The following is a 23773-nucleotide window of genomic DNA, read 5'->3' as shown; positions in this document are numbered from 1 at the left end:
AGAGAACTGGAAGGAAAGACGGCCAAAGGAAGAGTTCACTTTGGGGATGACCAGTGAAATATACCTGCTGGAGCAACTGCTATGGGTGGGTGTTGCTATGGTGACCAGTGCGCTGAGATAAGGTTGGGCTTTACCTTGAAAATACTTGTAGATGAACTGGAGCCAGTGGGTTTGGCAACGAATATGAAGTGAGGGCCAGCCAACGAGAGCATACGGGTCGTAGTGGTGGGTAGTATATGGTCTTTGGTGACAAAACGGATGGCACTGTGATAGACTACATCCAGTTTGCTGAGTATAGTGTTGGATGCTATATTGTAAATGACATCGCCAGTCAAGGATCGGTAGGATAGACCGTTTTACGAGGGTATGTTTGGAAGTATGAGTGTGAAGGAGGCTTTGTTGTGAAATAGGAAGTCGATTCTTGATTTAATTTAGGATTGGAGATGCTTAATGTGAGTCTGGAAGGAGAGTTTACAGTCTAACCAGACACCTAGGTATTTGTAGTTGTCCACATATTCTAGGTCAGAACCGTCCAGAGTAATGATGCTCGTCGGGCGGGCGGATGCGGGCAGCAATCAGTTGAAGAGCATGCATTTAGTTTTACTTACATTTAAAAGCAGTTGGAGGCCACGGAAGGGGTGTTGATGGCATTGAATCCCGTTTGGAGGTTTGTAACACAGTGTCCAAAGAAGGGCCAGATGTATACAGAATGGTGTCGTCTGCGTAGAGGTGTATCAGAGAAACACCAGCATCATTGATATATACAGTCGTGGCCAACAGTTTTGAGAATGACACAAATATAAGTTTGCTGCTTCAGTGTCTTTAGATATTTGTTACTATGTTACTATGGAATACTGAAGTATAATTACAAGCATTTCATAAGTGCCAAAGGCTTTTATTGACAATTACATGAAGTTGACGCAAAGAGTCAATATTTGCATTGTTGCCCCTTCTTTTTCAAGACCTCTGCAATCCGCCCTGGCATGCTGTCAATTAACTTCTGGGCCACATCCTGATGGCAGCACGTTCTTGCATAATCAATGCTTGGAGTTTGTCAGAATTTGTGGGGTTTTGTTTGTCCACCCACCTCTTGAGGATTGACCACAAGTTCTCAATGGGATTAAGGTTTGGGATGTTTCCTGGCCATGGACCCAAAATATCAATGTTTTGTTCCCCGAGCCACTTAATTATAACTTTTGCCTTATGGCAAGGTGCTCCATCGTGCTGGAAAAGGCATTGTTCGTCACCAAACTGTTACTGGATGGTTGGGAGAGTTGCTCTCGGAGGATGTCTTGGTACCATTCTTTATTCATGGCTGTGTTCTTAGGAAGAATTGTGAGTGAGCCTACTCCCTTGGCTGAGAAGCAACCCCACACATGAATGGTCTCAGGATGCTTTACTGTTGGCATGACACAGGACTGATGGTAGTGCTCACCTTGTCTTCTCCGGACAAGCTTTTTTCCGGATGCCCTAAACAATCGGAAAGGGGATTCATCAGAGAAAAGGACTTTACCCCAGTCCTCAGCAGTCCAATCCCTGTACCTTTTGCAGAATATCAGTCTGTGTCTGATGTTATTTCTGGAGAGAAGTGGCTTCTTTGCTGCCCTTGACTCCAGGCCATCCTCCAAAAGTCTTCGCCTCACTGTGCGTGCAGATGCACTCACACCTGCCTGCTGCCATTCCTGAGCACGCTCTGTACTGGTGGTGCCTCGATCCCACAGCTGAATCATCTTTAGTAGACAGTCCTGGCACTTGCTGGACTTTCTTGGGCGCCCTGAAGCCTTGTTCACAATAATTTAACCTTTCTTCTTGAAGTTCTTGATGATCTGATAAATTGTTGATTTAGGTGCAATTTTACTGGCAGCAATATCCTTGCCTGTGAATCCCTTTTTGTGCAAAGCAATGATGACGGCACTTGCAGGTAGCCATAGTTGACAGAGGGAGAACAATGATTCCAAGCACCACCCTCCTTTTGAAGCTTCCAGTCTGTTATTCGAACTCAATCAGCATGACAGAGTGATCTCCAGCCTTGTCCTCGTCAACACTCACACCTGTGTTAACGAGAGAATCACTGACATGATGTCAGCTGGTCCTTTTGTGGCAGGGCTGAAATGCAGTGGAAATGTTTTTTGGGGATTCAGTTCATTTGCATGGCAAAGGGGGACTTTGCAATTCATTGCAATTCATCTGATCACTCTTCATAACATTCTGGAGTATATGCAAAAGTTGCTGCAGGGGGTGCAGAGCTGTTGGCCGGGGTAGGGGTATCCAGGTGGAAAGCATGGCCAGCCGTAGAAAAATGCTTATTGAAATGATCGATTATCGTAGATTTATCGGGGGTGACAGTGTTTTCTATTCTCAGTGCAGTGGGCAGCTGGGAGGAGGTGCTCTTATTCGCCATGGACTTTACATTGTCTCAAAACGTTTTGGAATTAGTGCTACAGGATGAACATTTCTGTTTGAAAAAACGAGCCTTAGCTTTCCTAACTGACTGTGTATATTGGTTCCTGACTTCCCTGAAAAGTTGCATATCGTGGGGGCTATTCAATGCTGATGCAGAACGCCACAGGATGTTTTTGTGCTGGTCAAGGGCAGTTAAGTCTGTGGTGAACCAAGGGCTATATCTGTTCTAAGTTCTACATTTTTTGAATGGGGCATGCTTATTTAAAATGGCGAGGAAAGCACTTTTAAGTAGCAACCAGGCATCCTCTACTGACGGGATGAGGTCAATATCCTTCCAGGATACACGGGCCAGGCTGATTATAAAGGCCTGCTCACTTAATTGTTTTAGGGAGCTTTGGACAGTGGTAAGGGGTGGTCGTTTGACCCCGGACCCATTACGGATGCAGGCAATGGGGCAGTGATATTCAGTTTAGGTCACCTAACAGTACGAATTCTGAAGATAGATGGGGAGCAATCAATTCACATATCGTGTCCAGGGCACAGCTGGGGGACGAGTGTGGGCTATATCAAGCGGCAACGGTGAGAGACTTGTTTCTGTAAAGGTGGATTTTTAAAAGTAGAAGCTCGAAATGTTTGGGCACAGACTTGGATAGTATGACAGAACTCTGCAGGCTATCTCTGCAGTAGATTGCAACTCCGCCGCCTTTAGCAGTTCTATCTTGTCAGAATATGTTGCGGTTGGGGATGGAAATACATCACCAGAGGAGGAATAGGATAAGGGTACGGCTAAAAGCTATAAGAACTGGTTGTCTAATACGTATAACACAGAGAGTTAAAGGAGCAGATTTCTAGTTGTGGAAAAATAGATTCAATGCATAATGACCAGACAAGGGTATGGTAGGATGTGAGTACAGTGGAGGTAAACCTAGGCATTGAGTGACGATGAGAGATTTTTTGTTTCTGGAGGCTCCTGTTAAGCCAGGTGAGGTCACCGCATGTGTGGAGGGTGGGACAAAAGGGCTATCTAAGGCATATTGGGCAGGGATGGGGGCTCTACAGTGAAATAAGACAATAATCACTAACCAAAACAGCAATAGACAAGGCATATTGACATTAGGGAGTGGCATGTGTAGCCGAGTGATCATAGGGTCCAATGAGTAGCAATAGGTGAGTCATGGAGCCGATTCAGTAGTCGCTACTATGCTAGGCGAGCTGGAGTCACGGCGATTCAGACAGCTAGCGGGCCGGGGATAGCAGATGGGCCTTTTGAAACCTCGGACAATTATGTCGGCAGACCAGTCGTGGTGGATCGGTGGGGCTCCGTATCTGGCTAGCTCTGATGGGGGTTCCGGTTCTAAAGTATAAAAATAGCAGGTCCTTACCACATTGGGTGAGGCCGGTTGCAGGAGAGTATATTCAGTCCATAGATGGAAAGTGAGATTAAAATATATTTTTTTAAACGAGGAAAGATATATTTACACGGGAAAAGACAAAACACACGTCTGACTGCTACGCCATCTTGGAACATTAAGCTTGAGGCCCTGGGTCTCAAACCCGCCCTGTGCAACTGGACTCCCTGACAGGCGGCCGCCAGGTGGTAAAGGTGAGAAGCAACATCTCCACTTCGCTGATCCTCAATGCTGGGGCTCCACAAGGGTGCGTGCTCAGCCCGCTCCTGTACTCCCTGTTCACCCATGACTGCGTGGCCATGCACGCTTCTAACTCAAATCATCCAGTTTGTAAACAACACAACTATAGTAGGCTTGATTATCAACAACGATAATCGAGCTCTCATAGTGTGGTGTCAGGAAAATAACCTCTCACTCAACGTCAACAAAACAAAGGAGATGATCGTGGACTTCAGGAAACAGCAGAAGGACAGCAGTGGAGAAGTTGGAAAGTTTTAAGTTCCTCTGGAGGTTGAAGAAATTTGGCTTGTCAGCTAAAGTCCTCACAAACTTTTACAGATGCACAATTGAGAGCATCCTGTCGGGCTGTATCACTGCCTGGTACAGCAACTGCACTGCCCACAAACGTAGGGCTCTCCAAACTACCTGCCCTCCAGGACACCTACAGCACCCGATGTCACAGGAAGGCCAAAAAGATCATCAAGGACCACAACCACCCAAGCCAGTGCCTGTTCACCCCAGCTGGGACCGAGAGACTGAAAAACATCTTCTATCTCAAGGCCATCAGACTGTTAAACAGCCATCACTAGCACAGGGAGGCTGCTGCCTACATAAAGACTTGAAATTATTGGCCACTTTATTAAATGGAACACTACCGTAATTGCTGGACTATTAAGCTCACCTGAATATAAACCGCACCCACTGAATTATTAAAAAATATGTATTTTGTACATAAATACGCCGCACATGTCTATAAGCCGCAGGTGCCTACCGGTACATTGAAACAAATGAACTTGGTCACTATCTTCCTCCTCCTGTGCACTGAAACCACTGAAGTCATCTCCTTCGGTGTCGGAGTTGAAAAGCCTCAGAATTGCTTCATCCAATGTTGGATCGTTTTCATTGTCGCTCTCGTCACTTTCATCCGGAGCCAAATACCCCGCTGAGCTCATGCTGCCCCTTCAACACGCAGCAGTCCAGCCTTTCGAAAACCGTTGATGATAGTGGATTTTTTGACAATGCTCCACGCTGTCAGGACCCACTGGCAGACTTGACCATAAGTTGCTCTTCGCATGCAGCCCGTTTTAGTGAAGGATTTCTCCCCACTTGTCATCCAAGCCTCCCACTGAACATGGAGCGCCACCTTAAATGCAGGATTTACACTGATGTCGAGTGGCTGCAAATACTTTGGGCCATCTGCTTTTCTTCCCTCTGAAAGGTTTGTTGTCTTTTTGCACTGAGTCAGTTCCTCACGCTGCTGTTTCCAACGTCTTATCATCGACTTAAGGCCAAGCTCCCGTGCAGCAGCTCAATTTCCTTTTCCAACAGCCAGATCGATCGCCTTCAACTTGAAAGCTGCATCATATGCATTTCTCTGTGTCTTTGCCATGATGAGGGTGACAAAATTACTACCGTAATCAGAATGATGGGAAGTTTGAGCGCGCTCGATTTTACGTCACATTATGTGACGGTGCTCAGTTTTTTGGCGGCATGAATCTTGTGAAAGTGGGAACAATCCATAAATTAGCCATAGTCATTGTATAAACCGCGAGGTTCAAAGCGTGGGAATAAAGTAGCGGCTTATAGTCCAGCAATTACGGTAATCACTTTAATAATGTCACTTTAATAATGTTTACATATCTTGCATTACTCATCTCATATGTATATACTATATTCTATACTATCTATGGCATCTATGCGCTCTGACTTTGCTCATTCATATATTTATATATTCTTATTTCATTGCTTTACTTAGATTTGTGTGTATTAGGTAGTGGTTGTGGAATTGTTAGATATTGCTTGTTAGATATTGCTACACTGTCGGAGCTAGAAGCACAAGCATTTCGCTACACTCGCAACTCGCAACTCGCAATAAAATATAAAAATATAAAATAGCAGACGCTTTTATCCAAAGCGACTTACAGTCATGTGTGCATACATTCTACGTATGGGTGGTCCCGGGAATCGAACCCACTACCCTGGCGTTACAAGCGCCATGCTCTACCAACTGAGCTACAGAAGGACCACATCTGCTAACCATGTATATGTGACCAATAAAATTGGATTTGATTTGATTACCGGGGAACCGGTCCCTAGTCTACTGTACTTCCGGATAATAACTGTTCTCGGTGTGGTAAATTACTTGTTGTCCATGTGTTTCCTGCCTGTCCCAGCCACCTTGTTGGAGCGGGGTGTCATGCCTACTACATCCTGTTGACGGGGCCCAATGGGGAAGGGACCGAGGGTACGGTGGTCCTCAGAAAGCGCAAGCTGAAACAAGACGTCCCCGACAGCCGGCTCCTCCACATTTGCTCCATGAGCAGCAAAGACACTAACGAGGACATCAAAGAGGCCTTCCAGAGACTGGCTTCAGCAACGAGTGACAGGCCGCTGTTACCATGACAACATTACCGCTGATGTATCTATGTGTATGTTATTACAATAGCTTTAATATAATAATATATGCCATTTAGCAGACGCTTTTATCCAAAGCGACTTACAGTCATGTGTGCATACATTCTACGTATGGGTGGTCCCGGGGATCGAACCCACTACCCTGGCGTTACAAGCGCCATGCTCTACCAACTGAGCTACAGAAGGACCAGCTTTGACAACTGTTAGTTCTGACAATCAACAAAACTGGTTACCTTACTGCTGACAACTAAACCTTCCTCGGCTGACCATGTATTCAGAGTCATCATGACAATCAGATTACAAATGGCTCTTCTCCTATAGAGAAAAGATCACATTTTGTCTACATTTCTCGTCTCCTTAACTAAGCGCTTTTGAGCATTGTTTTCTGAGCGCACAAATGGACAAGTCTCTTGGTAGAGGCAGACTTATCTTTGGGTCTATGCAACTAATAACTGCAATACTCACAAGACTGCAAGGGCATACCAACCAGGCAATATGTTATTGAGTTAGCTTAATGCATTTATGCACAACTCGTTTTTAGAAACCTTTGGTCATGCAGCTTGAGGCTATGTAAAGAGATGTGATGGTATGCCACAAAAAGATGCTCTAATAGCTCCAAAGAGCTGGAGAACACTAGTTATTGGAAGTATTTTAAGGGTCCTGCTTTCATATAAAATGACAAGTCATAGCCTTATATTTTAGCCAGAGGTATTGTGCTAGATGACAATCCAGAGGAAACTAGTAGAAGGTGGTATATCACATTATTCCCTCTGAATCCCATTAGTAATTAAATTGGTCTCAATTGAATAAAATGTTTAATTTATATAGAAATGTATTATTTTAACATCACTATCTGATGTTCTTTTAGCTTGCTTGGACAGTTTCCCCACCTGCACCATGTGAGTCATCTTCTAGTCACTAATTCTCCACCTTGTATTTGAAGCAGTTTAGCAGAAGGTCACTACAGAGTTGATAAGTGCATGAGAAAACAATATACTTACTAAGTGATTCATCGGTTTCTGATTCTGTCTCATATGAAGCTGACGGAAATAGTTTTTATCAGAGATGGTTGGGCTCCCTCTATAACTATGCTTGATAGAGGGAAAAATGTCCATCAACAAATGGGGAGACTGGACTAGGATCAAGCGCGCAGAACTACCTGGATGAAAGAAAGCACGGTGTCGGTTTACTAACTCGTTGAAGGTTTCCTCTAACATTTCAGCAAATTTGCCAAAATAATCTCTCAAAAGCCTATAATAATAGTACAATCTTATTGTGTATATATTTGATTGTGTATTTGTAAAAAAATACAAATAAAAAAAGTTTTGTTTTAGCTAGTGTCAGGATTTGGCCAGGATTGTTCAGGTTTTGGTCACTAGATGCCCCCATTGTGCTTTTTGACCCTTTTGTTTTTCCCTTGTTCTAGTTATTAGTTGCACCTGTGCCTCATTTCCCTTGATTGTATTTAAACCTTTAGTGTTCCTCAGTTCTTTGCTCTGTGTTTGTATGTTAGCACCCAGCCATGCTGTGAACTTTTGTTTCTCTAGTTGGATTTTCTAGAGGTACTCTGGTTTTGTTCTTGTTTATTTTTTATTATTCTTTTGTTTTTTTCCCTGCTGTTCTTACCACTTTGTAGATTTTCCTTGTGTCTTGGAGGATATACATTTTTTCTCTTGGAATTACTTTTGACGTTGTGGATTTATATTTTTGCCTGAAGATCTTTTCCTTTTTTCTTTATTAAATCACCGTCTCTAGTGTGTCTGCCTCATCTTCTGGGTTCTGCCGACTATTAGTGGCTCAGTTTACTAAGTGACTGTTTCTCACACCGGAGACCCGAGTTCGTAACCGGGTCCCGACAGCTAGTTTAGCTAACAGCAAGCGTTAGCTGCCACTACGTTAGCTAACCAACGCAAGGATGAAGATAATTATCTTAGTTATTACTATTGTCACTGAATTTAGTTAACTAACTACTATACTAACATGAGAAAGCACAAGTAAGGTTAGCTACATAAATAGTGTCAGTCGTCTAGCTAGGTAGCTAATGTTCTAGCTAATGGTAGCTAGATAGTTAACGTTAGGTAGCCATGTGGCTACAAATTAAGCAAGCGTTAACGTTAACTACCAAACTAGTATCGGCATAATTGATCGGGTTTGGTTTAACATTCATGGCCATTCTTTGGCGGAGTTGTAGTTAACAATAGTTAGCTAGTTAAGTTGTATTTAATAGGGTGTTCACTGTTAGGGTTGCGTCAATCGAATCTGGCATCAGGACAGGAGGTGACACGGAGTCACCGAGAATCTTCTATGTTTTTATTATTAGTCAAGCAATAAATGGTACATGCAATTTTCATATATACGGGTTAAATGTAACACCACACAGGGCAGAACAGAGAACTAGTTCCTGACAAAGTTCTTCTAATATACTTTGGCAGAAGTAGTTCCCGCTTCTGAGCCTGTCAGAGTAGAGGCTGAGTGTGGTTTAGACTCACTTAGCCTATCGTTGGCGCACAGGCTGGTCCAAGCCCCAGGCGCTCCTGTTAGCAGGTGTAGTTGTTGCTGTGCAGAATATCTAAGCGCTCATACCCTAGATACAGTTATCACACATCTGGCTCCTGTTATTGTCTAACAAAAGACAGTTTGTTTTCGCAAACACTGTGCTCTGTATGTGTCCCCCACAACTCAGGATTACTGCCTACACCCAAGGTTAGCCATAACCTTCCCACTAGTCACACCATATGTTGCAAAATGTTACTTCCAGCACACACAGACACCCTCATGATAGGCCAAGCATATTTTCAACTCTCACATCACTCACTACTGTTTGATAATTGTGATGACCCTCCCACTCTGTCTGCCGTATTCTCTCTTTGTTCTTGTTTCCTTATTAGGATGCCGGTGGGCGGAGTTGGGAGGGTCGTCAGCTGCATGGGAAACACCTGGGCCAGGTGTGTCCCAGGATAAATAGACCTCTTCCACATTAATGGAGGAGATTCTCTCCATGCAGACACCTTTCTAGATTTTGTTGTGTATCTTGGTAGCCTTTTGGTTGTTTGCTTCGGCACCTTTCAACACCCTGCATTATCACATTCATGCAAAACACTCACTTACACTACTGATTACTGATTACACACACCATTGTATATTGTACTTAGTTTACCATATTTAATAAATATATGTTTTGTTATTCCTTATCTCCATGATGTCTCCCTTTTGTTATGGGCTTTGAGCCGGTTCGTGACACAATGTAGAGACAAATGTGTCAATTCAAGAGGGTGCTACAAAATTAATGTCAAAACGTAGATTTCGCTGCCCTACAGTATGTCATAAATGATATAATTAATCATTATCTGGATTGTTCTCTACAATAATATAACCTTAATATTCTTAATATTCCCCCAACCTCCCCAACTGTGGGTAGATTTAGGTATTGGCAGATAAGAATGTCTATTTCACCAGGTGGTCAATTTACAGGGCTCTACAGTGTGCGCATTACATTCGCATTTGCAAATAAAAGTAGAGTAAAAAGTGAAGTATCAGCACATGTGCTAGTTTTTATTTATAGCAGAGTATTTCTACCATTTTGTTTCATGTCTGCTAATCGCACAAAGAAATACACATAATTGTTTTCCTTTTATTTTACAGTGCCTTGCAAATGTATTCATCCCCCTTTGCATTTTTCCTATTTTGTTGCATTGCAGCCTGTAATTTAAATATTTTTTTTTTTATGTGGATTTCATGTAATGGACATACACAAAATAGTCCAAATTGGTGAAATGAAATGAAAAAAAAGTACTTTATTCAAAAAACAATTTGAAAAAACCCTGAAAAGTGGTGTGTGCATATGTATTCACCCCCTAAATAAGATCTGGTGCAACCAATTGCCTTCAGAAGTCACATAATTAGTTAGATTGCACACAGGTAGACTTTATTTAAGTGTCACATGATCTCATTATATATACATCTGTTCTGAAAGGCTCCAGAATCTGCAACACCACTAAGCAAGTGGCCAGAAAAAAGGCATTGCTTAAAGAAAAAAATAAGCAAACGCGTTTTGTGTTCACCAAAAGGCATGTGGGAGACTCCCCAAAAATATGGAAGAAGGTGCTCTGGTCAGATGAGACTAAAATGTAGCTTTTTTGCCATCAAGGAAAACACTATGTCTGGCAAAAACCCAACACCTCTCATTCCCACAGTGAAGCATGGTGGTGGCAGCATCATGCTGTGGGGATGTTTTTCATCGGCAGGGACTGGGAAACTGGTCAGAATTGAAGGAATGATGGGCTGTGCTAAATACAGGGATATTCTTGAGAGAAACCTGTTTCAGTCTTCCAGAGATTTGAGACTGGGAAGGGGGTTCACCTTCCAGCAGGACAATGACCCAAAGCATAGTGCTAAAGCAAGAATCAAGTGGTTTCATGGGAAACATTTAAATGTCTTTCAATGGCCTACTCAAAGCCCAGAACTCAATCCATTTGAGAATCTGTGGTATGACTTAAAGATTGCTGTACATCAGCAGAACCAATCCCACTTGAAGGAGCTGGAGCAGTTTTGCCTTGCAGAATGGGCAAATATCCCAGTGTCTAGATGTGCCAAGCTTATAGAGACATACCCCAAGAGACTTGCAGCTGTAATTGCTGCAGAATGTGGCTCTACAAAGTATTGACTTTGGGAGGGTGAATAGTTATGCACGCTTAAGTTCTGTTTTTTTGTCTTATTTCTTGTTTGTTTCACAATAAAAAAGATTTAGCATTTTTAAAGTGGTAGGTGTGTTGTGTAAATCAAATGATACAAATCCCCCCAAAATCTATTTTAGGTTGTAAGGCAACAAAATAGGAAAAAGGAGGGTGAATACTTTCGCAAGCCACTACCTCTAGAATGAAGCATCGGTATGCAGTGGTGGAAATAGAATCTGAAGGAGTGAAATAACCCCAAAAAACAAACTGTGAACGACCTGACAAGAAATGGAAAATGCCACGGGACAGAATTCTGGAGACCACAGGTAAAGTGAATACGTTTTGAGAGGGATAGTAGTATACAGTGCATTTGGAAAGTATTCAGACCCCTGACTTTATCCACATTTTGTTATGTCACAGCCTTATTCTAAAATAGATTCAATATTCCCCCTCTCAATCTACACACAATAACCCATAATGACAAAGCAAAAACAGGTTTTTAGAAATTTTAGCAAATTTACCAAAAACAAAAAACTGATATCACATTTACATAAGTTTCAGACCCTTTACTCAGTACTTTGTTGAAGCACCTTTGGCAGCGATTACAGCCTCGAGTCTTAGATATGACGCTACAAGCTTGGCACACGGGTTTCTCCCATTCTTCTCTGTAGATCCTCTCAGGCTCTGTCAAGTTGGATGGGTAGTGTCGCTACACAGCTATTTTCAAGTCTCTCCAACGATGTTCGATCGGGTTCAAGTCCGGGCTGTGGCTGGGCCACTTAAGGACATTAAAGAGGCTTGTCCCGAAGCCACTCCTGTGTTGTATTGGCTGTGTGCTTAGGGTCGTTGTCCTGTTGGAAGGTGAATCTTCATCCCAGTCTGAAGTTCTGAGCGCTCTGGAGCAGGTTTCATCAAGGATCTCTCTGTACTTTGCTCCATACATCTTTCCCTTGATCTTGACTAGTTGCCCAGTCCCTGCCGCTGGAGCGCTGTCAGAGTGACCATCAGGTTTTCTGTCACTTTCCTGACTAGGGCGCTTCTTCCCCGATTGCTCAGTTTGGCCGGACGGCCAACTCTAGGAAGAGTCTTGGTGGTTCCAAACGTCTTCCATTTAAGAATGATGGAGCCCACTGTGTTCTTGGGGACACAGGATGCACCTGAGCTCAATTTAGAGTCTCATAGCAAACTGTCTGAATACTTATGTAAATAAGGTATTTCTGTTTAAAAATGAATACATTTGCAAACATTTCTTAACCTGTTTTTGCTTATGGGGTATTGTGTGGAGATTGATTTAACGATGTGGGAAAAGTCAAAGGGTCTGAATACTTTGCGAATGCACTGTATATGAAATCTGGATTCAGCATGACAATCTAATAGGTCACGTTCAGTACGGGACTTTACATTGGGGTTTGGCCTATCATTTCAAACAGATAACCATTGCAGAATTATTTGTAACCAGATTATATATTTTTTCGAAGAATCATATGACTGCCAAGAAAGCAAACTGGTTAGATTTAGCCACAGATCATTTCCCAAAAATTAAAAACCTCCCACTTTCGAGACTATCAAAGTCATGGTAATACCGGTAATCTAGCAGTTAACATTACGGTGCCCTAGCAGGCCACGTTTAATTTATGTCGGTTACCATTGCATTGATTGTTTGTCATTTACATGTGCTTCGGTCAAAAAGGCAGAGCAGAGATAGGAGATAGACAGTGAAAGTAAACACAAGTGTAGGCTGTTTCTTGACCTATACTAAAAAAACACCTGTTTTGTTCAATTATGGTGTGGACATTGAAAAAGCAATACATGTTTGATTCTCACTGTTATTTAATTGCATATTAAAGATGTATTACATACACTTTTTTTCCCCCTAACATCTCCATTGTTGTTGCTATATTTATAGATTATCATTGGCGGCAAAAATCCATGGATGCTAAAGGAGTCGACACAGACCCACGTGACTGGTATAAGAGGATCTACAAATCACTGTGCCACATTTCCTAAAAATCCTGAAGCTAATTGGAAAGGATTTCTGAAGTATTGATAACACAAATTTACTGTGGGTTTGTTTACTGGTTCGCTGGTTTTGTACAGTATAAGGTAATGCGTCCACTGTTCAACCATACTGTTACACATTTTTCAGCATTCAAAAAGCAAAACCACAGGATATCATGTTACATAATGTGATCTGCTCACATGTACACAACTGAATGTATGACATTTCTTTCTATAAAAGGGGTCACTGGGTTCAAAGTGTTAAAGACATAATTTAGAGGGGGGGTTGTTTTCAACCAACTTTCAACTATTGCTGGTACAATACAGTACGTAAGCATTCGTGGAGAAATATTTGCCGTATTCTCAGCTAAACATGACTTTGGCCTTATTTAGTCAAGCAAATAGACCATCGTGGCCATACAAAGGCAAACTCTTTAGTCAGCAGAGTTAATATTCAAACATTGGATTTCTCTTAGAGATTATTGACCTAGTTTGACCCATTACGAAATGAGTTATTAGTATTTGACACAGTGTTAGAAATGGTACATAATCCAAATTCAAATCCTGCAAGATGATTGGTCTGTGATAACTACTTCAACATTTTGCTTTTTTTCCCAGGCACTACTATGGTCTGTCAAGTAAATGTTTATTTTACGTGTTTGCCCCCAAATTCAGAAATGGGAAGACCAGAGGGAGGAGTGGACTTTCCCAGGGAAATCTGAGAGGCATCTCCCAAGAACTCATCTTCATGGCAATGTTTGCATGAGTTGTAGAAATCCAGGTTGGTCCTACACCACCTTTTCTCCAAGTACTGCTCCTCTAGAATGTGAGCAGAGTATAACTCAATACCAGTCATTCCTTATCAAAAGAGAATGACTGTATTGTCTGACATCATGACACCAAGACCAACTCTGTCACTTGGTTTTTCAATTATTTAATTTATTAAAATGTACCTACATGAAATATACATGTATTTGAACAAGATTTAAAAAAATAAAATATTTAAAAACAGAATGTCACACATCAAGTAATAGCCATCATCACTCAGGCGCAGTGTGTTTACCTGTAGACTGACATTTTTAAAACAAATACATAAAATAGCATTTCAAAAAAGCAATGCAACTCCTCTGTCATATTCAGTACAAGGGTATAAAGTAAGAAATAGGCTATATTGTGGCTCAACCGTGGTAACTTGTCCATGCAACAAATACTACTGGGTATAGGAATAAAACTACAACTGGATTATACTCAAACATTTACTCAAACATTCAAGATAAAACAAGATTTCATCAAATAGCCATCCTATTTAAAGATCACATCTTCCCTATTTGAGGTATGGTTTCAGTGTTTGCATATTAAATATTCAGTTGTTTCTGGTTACATATTCTTAGGTGTTTTTCAACCAAAAGCCAACATGATGTTCACACAACAATGTATATATTGGTAATATATCTCCAATAAACTTTTGGTATTAATTATATTTGACCATTTTCGCAAACAAATGGGTCTCAAAAAATATTTTCACATAAAGCAACTTCAATAAAGGTCACTTATTTTTCAAATAAGTTTTTCTAATAACTGTGGGTGTGTGTGTATATATACACATGTTCACCAATATATTCATTAATCCAAAATATTATAGATGAATATATTCAGTGCTGTAAAATCTACATCTAAGAAGAAAGTGTACGTACTGTTTCTGTGTTAAAGGCCCAGTGCAGTCACAATTGGTTTCCCCTGTGTTTTCTATCATATTGTACAACAGTTGATGAAACTAACACTGTAAAAGTATGAAGAAATGTGATCGGTGTTATTTCCTGATAGGTCCTTCTAATCAGCAGGTCTGCATGGGTGGTATTTTTGGCTTTCCATGGTGATATCACCATGCGGTAAATTGTTTAATTGTTAATTGTTTTCAGTTTCCTCCTCCCTTCTCAACCCACTCCCATACAGTCCTAGGAACATTCTTGCTTGAGAAATAGTTATTTGCTAAAAAATGACTCTCATTTTTAACAGAATTCTATTACAGTAACGTACTTAATTGTAACCTAGAAATTATTAAAAATGGATATAAAACATCTGCATTGGGCCTTTAGGCAAATGGAGTGGTCTTGCATGGCTCAACTGTATCAGACCTATTGCTTCAATGTGACCAATATTCTGCTTGATTCTACTTTATGGAAAAGACAGTCATATTCTCTACCCTTTGTATTAAAACCCCATCTGCCACCAAATGCACCTAGATAAAACAGACATGAGAAAACCTTAACAGGTTTACTGCATAGCATTCATGTGCGTTGGTGCAGATTGCAGGTGCATTACTACATTTCCATGTGTTATGCCACTAGGCTAGAGGCTAGGGGCTATCAAATCTATAGCCCACTAGGCTTTTCATGAATACAACTCATTTATAAATATAGGATCTAGATCCCATCTACTAAGAGTGTAGTTGTTGCCACTGAAATCATATTTGAGTATCTGTGCATCAGTGCCAGCAGGAGAATGCAGCACAAAATCACGAGAAGCAGCGACAGATAGGAGCCGTAATAGAACTAGGCACGAAGATGGCCGACATAGCAGCCTTATATAGGTTCACCCTGACACTGTGAAAAGGACAATCAAAACAGGTGCAACGACAAAAGGTTCTATACATGTGATGTAGTACTGACATAGTATTACACAGGTACCGTACTCTTCATCTGATGTAGTACTACACAGGTATTATGTGATGTAGTAATACTACACAGGTACTATTCATCTGATGAAACGTAGGAGTCTAGAGAGAACGAGTGGCAAGAAAACCAATCCAATGAGACAATGGAAGGCTGATCCTGTGGCCAGATGGATACAAACAAAATGTGTTCTGTACAAGCTCTGTCCTCTTCTAAAGTAGACCCAACTTACACACAAGGGCTGTCACTAGGCAACACTTCCCTACAGTGTAATTACTGATGGAGGGCAATGGAAATGGTTCTCTTCAGCTGGTCAAGGCTTTGTGTTAAAAGTCCCCCCGAGTGGGATTAGTGCAGATTGTCAGTAAACCGTCATCCTTTCATTTCTGTTCCCTCCATTTGACCAGGGGGACTCCATCAACGTCCGTCTGATCATCTGCCTGTCAGTCCATCTGTCAGTACCTCCTTTTCCCGAGCTTCCCAGTGTCTGTCATGCAGGTTTTAGGCCGAAGCGCTGCAAGATTAGAAAGTAAATATGGTTTTGTTTCATTAGTGTCCAAAAAATAAAGGCTGCTTCACACACAAAAATAGACATAACATCAGAAATTCAAATGTTCTGTTTTTTGAATGTATTTCCCCCTCCTTGTTTTCAGCAGGCAGGGGGGAGATTCACACAAACGTTTGTGCCTTTGGTATGTTTAAAAGACACTGGAACATTTGGGTTGATAATAGTGTGGAAACATCAGCTCTGAAACACCCATATTGATAATGTAGCTTTTAGTTTCATTTGCGTCTCACTGATTATTCTATTATACCTGGTATGTTTAAGTGTATACAGTATATACTGAACAAAGACATTCTGGCTGAATTGCTTACCTGGATCAGCTGTTTGTTTCTTCTTGTGGTGATGGACTATCTCGTTCTCATTGGTCATCTTCACATCTTGGTCCTCCACATAATTGCTGCAAAACAACACAAGGAGGGGAAAACACACCAGTTTCACTTGAGTCTCTGCATAATCCGGCCAGGTATATGAAAGGCTGGAGCATGGGAGCTGCGGATAACACAAAAACTAAGGACGGACTGACTGACGGCAACAAAGCTTGACGCGAGCAGGTTCAAGTCGTCTCTTACAATGAAGTTACAGAAAGGTGGAGAGACAAGAGACGTGAGTGACAAGGGACTAGGAGGTCTGTTCCGAACTACTGTAGAAGGACTTGGCATCACAAGCCAAGCTGTGGGTTGGAGGTGGGGTGACTTGGGAACATGAACACAACTTTTTATAACTGACTGACAAGGCTAATGAGGGACTCAGTTACTCACTGTTTCAGATCGCGATGTCTGCTACCGCGGGGGCTGGAGTAGAGAGAGCATATCTTCGTTGCACACGAGTCACAAAGAGGTAGACTTCAGTGCCAATTACACACTGTTATAACTGATAGGAACATCTGTCCTAGAAAATACAGAGCTTGTCCCACTATGGTAGCCACGGTCTCCTGCCATTTGAAAAAACTCACATCATGTGAATATGGTAAATGACTTTGCATTCTCACGTTGACAGCGGCTAGACAGAAGAACCAATAAGTATGTGTGCATGTTGATGGACAAGCAGCCCAACCTATCCGCACATGCGTGAATTCCGATGGACAGGGAAATAATTAGCTTATATCAGGCTGCAGCAGCCAATCCCATGCTGGGTTACCTGATGACAGTGTTCCTTTCACGGTGGGCAATGTGGGCGTTGTCGGTGAAGAGGATGGTGTGGTAGGGCACCGCCGGGTCACAGGTGGGCAGGATGCCCTGCGCCGCCTGGCTCACACTGTCCAAGATGCCGTTATACACCAGGAGGTCATCTACTAGCAGCTACACAAGGAAGGCTTACTGTAGTCATTCATTTATTACCCCTTATTTAAGTCCAGAAAGTTTAACAGAGAACAGAATCTTGTTTACAGCAATGTGTATATAGATGTGTATATATAGATATGTATTGATGTGTATATAGAGTGCATTTGGAAAATATTCAGACCCCTTGTCTTTTTCCACATTTTGTTATTATTAGAAATTAATTAAATAGTTTTTTTTTCATCAATCTACACACAATCCCCATAATGACATAACAAAAATTAGAACGTTTTGCTAATTTATAAAAAATACAAAACTGAAATATCACATTTACATAAGTATTCAGACCCTTTACTAAGTACTTTGTTGAAGCACCTTTGGCATGGATTACAGCCACGAGTCTTCTTACCACCCTGCATCCCACTGCTGGCTTGCTTCTGAAGCTAAGCAGGGTTGGTCCTGGTTGGTCCCTGGATGGGAGACCAGATGCTTTTGGAAGTGGATAACGTCTTGACGCACCCATCCCGGTAACGGGATCATTTTCATCAACACCCGCTGAATTGCAGCGCGCCAAATTCAAATTCAATTACTAAACATATTTAATTTTCATGAAATCACAAATGCAATATAGCAAAACACAGCGTAGCTTGTTGTTAATCCACCTGGCATGTCAGATTTCAATACAGTTTTTCGGCGAAAGCATAACAAGCGTTTATGTAAGAACATCTCTCTCATTAGACAAAATATTACAAACACCTAGCAGCCAAGTAGATTGGTCACGAAAGTCAGAAAAGCAATAGATTAAATCGCTTACCTTTGATGATCTTTGGATGTTTTCACTCACGAGACTCCCAGTTACACAATAAATGTTCCTTTTGTTCCATAAAGATTATTTTTATATCCAAAATACCTCCATTTGTTTGGCGCATTATGTTCAGAAATCCACAAGCTCGAGCAGTCACGACATCGCAGCCAAATTTCCAAATAGTATCCATAATGTCCACAGAAACATGTCAAACATTTTTTATAATCAATCCTCTGGTTGTATATAAAATATATAATCGATAATATATCAACCGGGACTGTCGCTTTTTCAATAGGAGAGGGAGAGAAAATGGCTGCCCCACTCTGTTGCACAAGCAAAACTTATGTGAACACCCAGCTATCCACTGACGCAATGTTATATTTCTCGCTCATTTTTCAAAATAAAAGCCTGAAACTATGTCTAAAGGCTGTTGACACCTTGAGGAAGCGATAGGAAAAGGAATCTGGTTGATATCCCCTTAAATGGAGCGAATGCAGGCTATGGAACATGGAGCTTTCAAAATAGAAGCCACTTCCTGGTTTGATTTTCCGCAGGTTTTTGCCTGCAATATCAGTTCTGTTATACTCACAGACAATATTTTGACAGTTTTGGAAACTTTAGAGTGTTTTCTCAATTATATGCATATTCTAATTTCTGGGCCTGAGAAATAGGCAGTTTCAAATGGGTACGTTTTTTTTTTGCCAAAAACGAAAATCCTGCCCACTACACTCAAGAAGTTAACCCTGGTGTCCTGGCTAAATTCCCACTCTGGTCACCTAATCATCCCCAGCTTACAATTGGCTCATTTCTCTCCCCTGTAACTATTCCCCAGGTTGTTGCTGTAAATGAGAACGTGTTCTCAGTCATCTTACCTGGTGAAATAAGGGTATTTTTTTGTGCTTGGTTAGTACACCTGTATTTGGGGAGTTTCTCCCATTCTACTCTGCAGATCCTCTCAAGCTCTGTCAGGTTGAATGAGCGTCACTGTACAGCTATTTTCAGGTCTCTCCAGAGATGTTAGATCGGGTTCAAGTCTGGGCTCTGGCTGAGCCACTCAAGGACATTCAGAGACATGTCCCGAAGCCACTTCTGCGTTGCCGTGGCTGTGTGCTTATGGTCAATTTCCTGTTGGAAGGTGAACCTTCACCCCAGTCAGTTCCTAAACACTCTGGAGCAGGTTTTCATCAAGGATCTCTCTGTACTTTGCAACGTTCATCTTTCCCTCGATGCTGACTAGTCTCCCAGTCCCTGCCGCTGAAAAACATCCCCACAGCATGATGCTGCCACCACCACCCTTCACCGTAGGGATGGTGCCAAGTTTCCTCCAGACGTGACGCTTGGCATTCAGGCCAAAGAGTTCAACTTGGTTTCATCAGACCAGAGAATCTTGTTTCTCATGGTCTTAGAGTCTTTAGGTGCCTTTTGGCAAACTCCAAGTGGGATTTCGTGTGCCTTTAGCTGACGAGTGGCTTCCGTCTGGCCACTACCATAAAGGCCTGATTGGTGGGGTGCTGCAGAGATAGTTGTACTTCTGAAAATGTCTCCCATCTCCACAGAGGAACTCTGGAGCTCTGTCAGAGTGACTATCGGGTTCTTGGTCATCTCCCTGACCAAGGTCCTTCTCCCCCGATTGCTGAGTTTGGCCGGAAATATTACCCATCCCCAGATCTGTGCCTAGAAACAATCCTGTCTCAGAGCTCTACGGACAATTCCTTCGACCTCATGGCTTGGTTTTTGCTCTGACATGCACTGTCAACTGCAGGACCTTATATAGACAGGTGTGTGCCTTTCTAAATCATGTCCAATTAATTGAATTTATAACAGGTGGACTCCAATCAAGTTGTAGAAGCATCTCAAGGATGAATAATGGAAAAAGGATTAATATGAGCTTAATTTCAAATCAAATCAAATCAAATTTTATTTGTCACATACACATGGTTAGCAGATGTTAAATGCGAGTGTAGCGAAATGCTTGTGGTCTCATAGAAAAGGGTCTGAATTGTGTATTATTGTGTAAATAAGGTATTTCTGTTCAATTTGTTTGATACATTTGTAAACATTTCTAAACATTATGGGGTTGTGTGTGTAGATTGATGAGGACTTAAAACATACAAATTACATTTCAGAATAAGGCTGTAACGTAACAAAATGTGGAAAGTCAAGGGATCTGAATACTGTCCGAATGCACTGTAGATGTGTATAGATGTGTATATACACATCTAAATACACACATCTATAATGTAATTGTTCTTTATTGATGTTTGACAGGTCGTCATTGTAAATAAGATTTTTTTTCTTAATTGACTTACCTGTGTAAATAAAGGTGAAATAAAACTCTAGGGAAGAATTCCTAATAATAGTACTTTATTAGACCATTATAGTCTGAAATGATCCTTATTCTGCTTTGCTCCCAAGTCCTAAGACCCTGGGTCTCTCTGATGAATATGGTCTGTGTTACTGTGCTGAGGAGAGAGAAAAGAAGACTGACTTACCCCAAACTCCTTTACCCCCCTCTGTGGTGTCTTGGAGTAGTTCCACAGTTTGATCATGGACACGGTCACTGGTTGGTCAAATATGAGATACACGCGATTCACCAGTCCGGGGAGCACCGGTGCTAGCCACATGTGTATGCCATCATGAGAGTTGTTCACTCCATCTACCAGCTTATCTGGAGTCCTCACGTCACCCTTCACACTGTCCAGGACATTCACACTGTCTGGGAACGCAGCGACATCTAGAAGCATTGTTTAAAGAATGGACTCAGCCAAACTGTGTTGACTACTGTGTCATTACTCCTGCCATTTCCATTTCCTCTACTGGAAGCCACCCTTTTACTATTTCAGGGTACATTTATAGTTTGGGAGTTCACCAAACTTGGTCCAGGGATGGTACATGAGATTGCCACTATATGAACAAGCTACAAAATTGGCTATAATCGAAATTCCATAAACAAAAAAACAAAAAACAAAGACTAGTGTGGTTAAGGTTAGGGTTAGGTTTAAAAACAGATTAGAAGAAGAGATTGTAGAACTAGGCGGTGCTTCCGACTTTGCAACTTGGCCAGATATTGACAACCGGTACAGGGAGAGCAGGCTTTCGTTCCACACCAGCATTAAACACACCTGATTCAACTAATCATCACAACCTTGATTGACTGAATAAGGTGTTTTAATGCTTGGCTAAAACTAAAGCCGGTACACCCTGTGGATTTCTAGGACCAGGGTTTATGACCAGTCTTAGGCCAGACTTGAAGTCTCACGCTAACTAGCTCAGCCAGTCAGGTCAAGTGAGACACTGGGTGTAAGTGTAGATTGCAGCAGTTCTCAGTGTGTGTGTATGTGTTTGTGGTGTTAACATTGTAGGAAGGATACTGTTGTCACTGAGGGGTATCTTCTTGTCGTTTTGGTCATAGATCTCCAGGCCGTTCATGCCAATGTAGTAGGGGTCACCCCAGGTGGTCAGCAGCTGCAGCTGGAAGATGACTGGTGGGTCAAGGGTTAAGGAAGAGACGTGTACACACTTAGGACTTTTACAGTCTTCAAGTCATTTAGTGATCACAGTATCTCAAGCAGGCAAAACTGGTTGAAATGACATTGAATATGTACAGTATGTCTTTTATGAAAGGTAAAATATATACTGTATATTGTCAATTCTATCTACTAAAAGGTGAAATATTTAGTTTGTATATTTGATGCACTGGTCGCAGAAGTTCTGTATGTCTATGTAAGGTGACATGTTACGTCAATAAAATCAGCGGGCCAAATCTGTGATTTCTCAAGATTTGTACAAATGTCTATAACATTTTTGTTGTTGGACATAAAAGACTATTCAATCACCAGTAAATCAGCTGAAATTGATTTTCATTTAGAAAATATTCTAAATTAAAGTATTCTCATGCATAAATAGAGAGAAATATGTGATCTTAGCCCAATGTAATCAGGGTTTGATATGTTTTTGTCAAATACTATATCTGTTTAGGCTTCTTGTGTACAAATTATTTAGAATTATGTTCTGGATTCCCGACCATCCGCTTAAGAAAAAAATCGTCCCATGGCTGAATGTAGTTGGGGACAATATTCTGTGGGACTATGTCTTGTGTGCAGCAGGAGGAAAGATACATCCACAAGGCATGATGGGGGCCTCGTAGTCCATGCTGGCTTGCTCCTGTCTTCTGGAGCCAGCCCTGAAAACCATCGAAGACACAAACCTTAAAATGACATCTCATATTGTATTGCATTACAGTAGTAGAGCGTATGAATGATTCATTTGATACATGACTAGGCGTTTGGCACGGTGGGGATAATAGCCAGAATGCTATTTTATGAGAGGCTAAAACAATTCGCCTTGTCCCAGATCTGTTTGTCCCGTCTTGCCAACTCGTATGATCATTAGAAAGACATCCCAAACCGATATGGGACCCGACTAGCCTACAAGTAAGTAGTCACTTGAGTGTGTAGGCCGATTCCTCTCCTGTACTCTTGCTGTTGACCAGGCCAGTGGTGGGGGTCTGGAGAAAGTCGATGAAGAGGATCTCCTGAGCAAAGTCAAAGTGACAGTTCCCTGGTCCCTTCCTGACGAGGATGCCCTCTGCAGGAGAGATGAGTGTATCGTCCAGAGACACATGGATCACCTTCACCTGGGGCACACATGAATAGGGTTAATAAGAAATGGTTATCTTAACAAATGTGTTTTCGTAAGGAATAGGGATTCACTCCGTAACAATTTTTTTTCTATCAGTCAATATTGAAATCTCTTTAAGAATCTATGGCAGAGTGTGAATGTATAGTAATTGCATATATTGTAAATGCACACTTATCGTATATATTTGTACAACTACAATGCACTGCACCTTTAATGACAAGACTCACAAATGCAAAAGCAACCTACAGGGCCCAGATATTTCATTTTGAATTGACACTTCCACCAGGCTACTAAAGCCAGTTCTCCATCCCGGTGACTCTCTCTCTCACCCCCCTGTAGGAGTCCTCTGGGGTCTTGTTGTAGTTCCAGATGCGGAGGCCAGCCACCGTCTGGGCCTTGTCAAAGTTCACCGTCAGGGTGTGGTGCTGGCCACAGGAGAATGGAATCAGCCACATGTGCTGGTCCTCAGTGGTGATGTTGTGGCCATCAATGAGTCTGTACAGAGGAGAGAGAGACAGCTCACTGATTCAGGAATATGTTGGAAATTAAAACTTACAGTTATGAATATAACTACTGTTCCCTGAAGGAGGGAATAAGGTAGAAAAATATTACGGGGAGAGTCAACACCATTCACATTCACCGTAAGAACTGAAATCACGCCCAACGGGTCAATGGATGCAGAGCCAGCCCTCGGAG

At 41.8% G+C, this 23773-nt stretch overlaps 1 protein-coding gene across 8 annotated transcripts in view; it reads right to left on the bottom strand.

Annotated features, from left to right (window-relative positions):
• Positions 1–14035: 14035 nt before the first annotated feature.
• Positions 14036–23773, bottom strand: part of LOC118357619 (katanin-interacting protein-like) — a 46691-nt gene continuing 36953 nt past the window's right edge. For 5 of the 8 annotated variants that reach the window (XM_035734925.2, XM_035734924.2, XM_035734921.2 and 2 more), the window contains 9 exons: positions 23407–23572; positions 22882–23072; positions 22555–22619; positions 21808–21918; positions 20929–21170; positions 17492–17652; positions 17113–17145; positions 16666–16751; positions 14036–16303 (listed from right to left, as the gene is read on the bottom strand). In XM_035734925.2, coding sequence (XP_035590818.1) covers positions 16245–16303; positions 16666–16751; positions 17113–17145; positions 17492–17652; positions 20929–21170; positions 21808–21918; positions 22555–22619; positions 22882–23072; positions 23407–23572 — 1114 coding nt within the window. In that variant the 3' untranslated portion in view covers positions 14036–16244. Of the gene's footprint in view, positions 16304–16665; positions 17166–17491; positions 17653–20928; positions 21171–21807; positions 21919–22554; positions 22620–22881; positions 23073–23406; positions 23573–23773 lie in introns of all 8 variants that reach the window. The other 3 variants (XR_004820342.2, XM_035734922.2, XR_004820341.2) reach the window with 3 other exon arrangements.

The sequence above is a fragment of the Oncorhynchus keta genome, chromosome 24 (genome assembly GCF_023373465.1).
Source record: "Oncorhynchus keta strain PuntledgeMale-10-30-2019 chromosome 24, Oket_V2, whole genome shotgun sequence".
In the NCBI taxonomy this organism is placed as follows: Eukaryota; Metazoa; Chordata; class Actinopteri; order Salmoniformes; family Salmonidae; genus Oncorhynchus; species Oncorhynchus keta.
The sequence above is the reverse complement of the archived record's forward strand: the minus strand, read 5'-3'. Positions and strand labels throughout refer to the sequence as shown.